Below are 3,652 nucleotides of genomic sequence, written 5' to 3'. Positions count from 1 at the left end.
TTCCAGCCCTCGCCCACCCCACCCACACCTGCCATAGCAGACGCCCCAGGCCCAGGAGCGGGGAGGGGGCTCTGTCTCACTCAGTGATGGACAGAGTTCCCGCCCTTCGGGGCAGAGTCAGGCCCACGGGACCCTCGACCCTCAGACTGGCCAGCGGGGCCTTGGGGGTCAAGGCAGGGATCCCACTGCGGGCCAGGCCGGGCTGCGGAGGGACGCAGTCACCCCGAGGGAGGGTGCAGGGCGGGAGCGCGATTCTGGGGCCTCCTCTCCTCCCATCAGCCCAGCTCCCCGTGAGGATCCGAGCCCCCTCCCCCAGGCTGTCCGCCCTGGTTGCACTCATCCCTCCCAGTGGGATCAGAGCTCAGGCCTCTCATAAGGCCCGTGTCTCCATGGGGCCTGAAAACCAGACTGGAGTGGCCCTTCGCTTATCTCCTTGCTCTCCCGGCCCAAAATAGCCCTGGAGTCAGTTGTGGGCACCGCCAAATATAACCTCGCCTGGCAGCCCTCCCCACCCTCCATGTTACGGAACTCAAGGCTCCCGCCGCTTGGGGCGCTCTGTTGGAGAACTGGCCTGGTTGTCTGGAGCTTTATTTGCTTACAAGGGAAGGAGGTGGGCTCATCTAGCCCCGGCTACCGGCTCGCCAGGGAAGGCTTGGCCGGCGCCTGCGCCCACTATTTGGCAGTTCCAGGCGGGTTTCCCGTTCGCAGGTGGCTGAGCGTACCCCGTGGTTCCCGGCAGGCTCCCCCATTACAGCTGCACCTGCAGACGCTGTGCTAGGCGTTACATTTAGCGAGAGCAGCACTGAGTAACCCCCCCAACCCCAGACCTGAGCCCTCGTCCTGGCTGACCCCAAGCTGACACCCTCCCTGGACAGCTGGGGACCGAGGCCGTCCTCCAAGGGCCCTCGCTCCAGGGCTGCGAGGAAGGGGGGCCCACCAAGGCCCCCATAAACAGCTCGCATGGCTGGGCGCCCCATCCTGGGACGGAGGGCCGAGCTCTCCTACCCAGCCAGACGCCTCCAGAGGGCCAGGCCCGCACCCGCCTTTTGATGTGGACAGGCCGTGGCCGGGGGGGGGGGGGGTGAGGCCCGAAGGTGGGGGGAGATCGGGGGCTCGGAGGCCCGGGGCCTCGCAGACAGTCCTGGGCGTGGCTGGGGGCAAGGTGGGCGGGGGGCGTGTGCCTCTCCGAGCTTCGTCCTTGATGGCTCCTCGGGGAGGGGCAGGCAGGGGTTCAGAGCAGACCCCAGAGGGCGGCCAGGAGCACGGGGACCAGGGCCAGGGTCCCCACGGCGGCGAGGCCGGCGCCGTTGCAGAGGTCGTACTGGCAGCAGACGGTGGTGGAGGCGTGCTTGGAGTAGCCGTCGTACACAGTCTCGAAGCAGCTGGGCACGCACGACTTGCTCACCTTCATCTTGGTCGGGGTGAAGTCTGGAGGGCGGGAGGCGGGCTGACCCGAGAGGGGCCGCGACCCCGGGCTGCCCCACCCCAGCAGGCAGGGCCATCCGAGCAGGAGCCTCAGCTGGAGGCTCCCAGAAAGGACGGTGGGGCACCCCCTCAGACTCCCCCACACCCGGGAGCCTCCCACTCAGCATCCCCAGGAGGGGCCGGGGCATTCCTGACTCACAGGTGCGCGTGGTCATGCAGTAGGTGACCATGGACGGGCAGCGCATGGGGTTGAAGCAGTTCTCCCCGTTGTAGGCACACACGTGGCAGTCCAGGGCCTGGGCTGGGGGCGGGGGTGGGGGGTGCAGTCACAGACAGGGAGAAGCCCTCCTCAGGCCCATCAGACCCCCAGTCCCACCACCTTCCCAGGGCCTCCCTCCCCACTTCCGGCCCCTCCCCACAGCGTCCGTCCCTCCCTCCATCTTACCCAGAGGCAGGCCCACCAGGGCCACCAGGAACAGGGCGAGCAGGGGCGCCATGGCTGGGGCCAGAGGGCAGAGTGGGCCTGGGGTGTGGACAGCAGCTGGCCCTCGAGTCCACTCAGGCGGGGCTGGGGGGGCACAGAGGGGGCCGGACAGCCCCCTGCCCTCCGGAGCTGCTGGTCCGCTGGTGGCACCGCAGCCCTGCACAAAGGGGGCAAGGATGGGCGCCTGGGCGGGCTGCCAGCGGGCAGAGGAGGCGCCCAGCTCAGCCGGGTGTCAGGGAAGGCCTCCTGGAGGAGGCATCAGGTGATGAGAGGAGCAGGGGTGGGACCTGTGCAGGCGCGAGGGGGTGGGCAGGGGAGGGAGGCGGAGGGGTCCTGAATGCCAGGCCCAACCCACACGCTCCCCAGGGGTGTCCACGCAGGGGCCGCTGGGAGCTTGGCACGCAGCCCTCTCCCTACCCAGGCCCTGGGTGCAGGGTGACTGGCCAGGGCAGGCCGGGGCCCCAGGGTGGCTCCTCCTCCGTGCCACCTCCCTTTCTCATCTGTTCCCGGGGTGCCCCTGCGTGTCCCCCAGTTCCTGATACTCTGCAGTCCCGGCGGGGTCCCCTCTCCAGGAGGGTCCCCTCTCCAGGAGGACCCCCAGCGCCCGCCCTAGCTCTCAGGCCAGCGTCCCTGCCGCTGCGGAAGCCTCTGGCCCGGCCGCATTCCGGGGGGGGGGGACGCCGGGCGGGAGACACCCCCTTTCTGGGAAGGCCTGGGTGTGGGGGGGTCGGGACGGCGCTTCACCGCCCCCCTCCCCGCGGCGGTATTCGGGCTTCCGCCCCAGGGCCCGAAGCAGACTCCCCGTCCCAGTGTCCCAGTCCCCGGGAACAGCCACCCCGGCTCCCGACCTACTTGTGGGGCGTCACCCGCGGATGCCCACGGCCCTGCCCCGCCCGCCCCTCGCAGACCCGCCCCCCAGGCGCAGGGCCCAGCGGGTGGGTGTCGGGCGCCCTCCGCCGTGACCTTCAGCCCTCACCGCCGCTCGCCGCCTCGGCCGAGTGCGCGCGTCCGTGCGCCGGGGAGGTCCAGCCGCCTCTGCGCCCGCCCGCCGCGCGTGGGCTCCCGCAGCCCCGCCCCCAGCCCGCCCGACACCCGCACGACACCCGCACGGACTCACCGTCGGCCCCGCCCCGGCTCTGCAGGCCCCGCCCCTAACCCGCACGGACTCACCGTCGGCCCCGCCCCCAGCCCGGCTCTGCGGGCACCACCGCCCCGCTGGCCCCGCGGGCACTCGGACCCCAGCCCGGCGTCAGGACGCTGCGGCACCGGGACAGCCGGCCGCTCCCACAGACGCAGCGGCCCCGCAGTGACACCCACGCGACCCTCAGACGCACGTCCTGCGCCCCGACACGTCACGGGCCATCTCCCGGGGTCTGGCCCCTCCCTCTCCTTCCGCTGCCGCATGCGGGGGGTCACACGGCGCCCTGAGCGCCCCCCCACCCGCCGCCCTGCCCCTCCTTCCTGCAGCAGCCTCGCCTGCTGTGTGACCCCGGCCCGTGACCCAGCCTCTCGGGGCTCAGTCCCACCCCGGGTCCCAGCGCGCAAAGTGTAAGAGCAGCCGGGAGGGCCTCCCACCGGGCAGGATCCATATTGAATAGTGTTTTTGCTATAACTTCACTAACGTTTAGCTTCTGTTCTATTTTAGGCAAAATTTAAGATTTTCACGGGCCCTAAAAGTTTCGTGTTTTTTTTAATGTGAGAAATAAAACACAGGCCCTGGCCGGGTACTCGGTTAGCGCGCAC

General features: G+C 70.3%; 1 protein-coding gene across 5 annotated transcripts; it reads right to left on the bottom strand.

The window, feature by feature from the left end:
- Positions 1-571: 571 nt before the first annotated feature.
- On the bottom strand, positions 572-3,210 carry LOC308533117 (ly-6/neurotoxin-like protein 1). 5 transcript variants are annotated; one of them, XM_081110916.1, is made up of 4 exons: positions 3,080-3,210; positions 1,871-2,066; positions 1,625-1,726; positions 572-1,428 (listed from the first exon to the last, which is right to left on the bottom strand). In XM_081110916.1, exons 2-4 carry the CDS (start codon positions 1,920-1,922, stop codon positions 1,232-1,234), a joined length of 351 nt encoding a protein of 116 aa, XP_080967042.1. In that variant the 5' UTR covers positions 1,923-2,066; positions 3,080-3,210; the 3' UTR covers positions 572-1,231. The 5 variants fall into 5 exon arrangements, with proteins under 5 accessions (XP_080967042.1, XP_080967043.1, XP_080967045.1 ...); XM_081110917.1 differs by lacking the exon at positions 3,080-3,210 and adding an exon at positions 2,886-2,979; XM_081110919.1 differs by lacking the exon at positions 3,080-3,210 and adding an exon at positions 2,886-2,975 and having other exon boundaries at positions 1,871-1,948.
- Positions 3,211-3,652: the final 442 nt, after the last annotated feature.

This window comes from Myotis nattereri, assembly GCF_964212035.1.
Source record: "Myotis nattereri genome assembly, chromosome: 17".
Lineage (NCBI taxonomy): Eukaryota > Metazoa > Chordata > Mammalia > Chiroptera > Vespertilionidae > Myotis > Myotis nattereri.
Note: the sequence above shows the minus strand (reverse complement) of the source record. Positions and strands in the feature narration are given on the sequence as shown.

What these genes read in the sequence shown, in the direction of transcription:
- LOC308533117 (XM_081110916.1), bottom strand. Translation starts at nt 1,922, where the DNA reads ATGGCGCCCCTGCTCGCCCTGTTCCTGGTGGCCCTGGTGGGCCTGCCT. An exon ending in CCTGGTGGGCCTGCCTCTGG is followed by an intron (nt 1,727 to 1,870) that starts GTAAGATGGAGG and finishes CCCCGCCCCCAG; the next exon opens with CCCAGGCCCTGGACTGCCAC. An exon ending in CTGCATGACCACGCGCACCT is followed by an intron (nt 1,429 to 1,624) that starts GTGAGTCAGGAA and finishes CCCGCCCTCCAG; the next exon opens with ACTTCACCCCGACCAAGATG.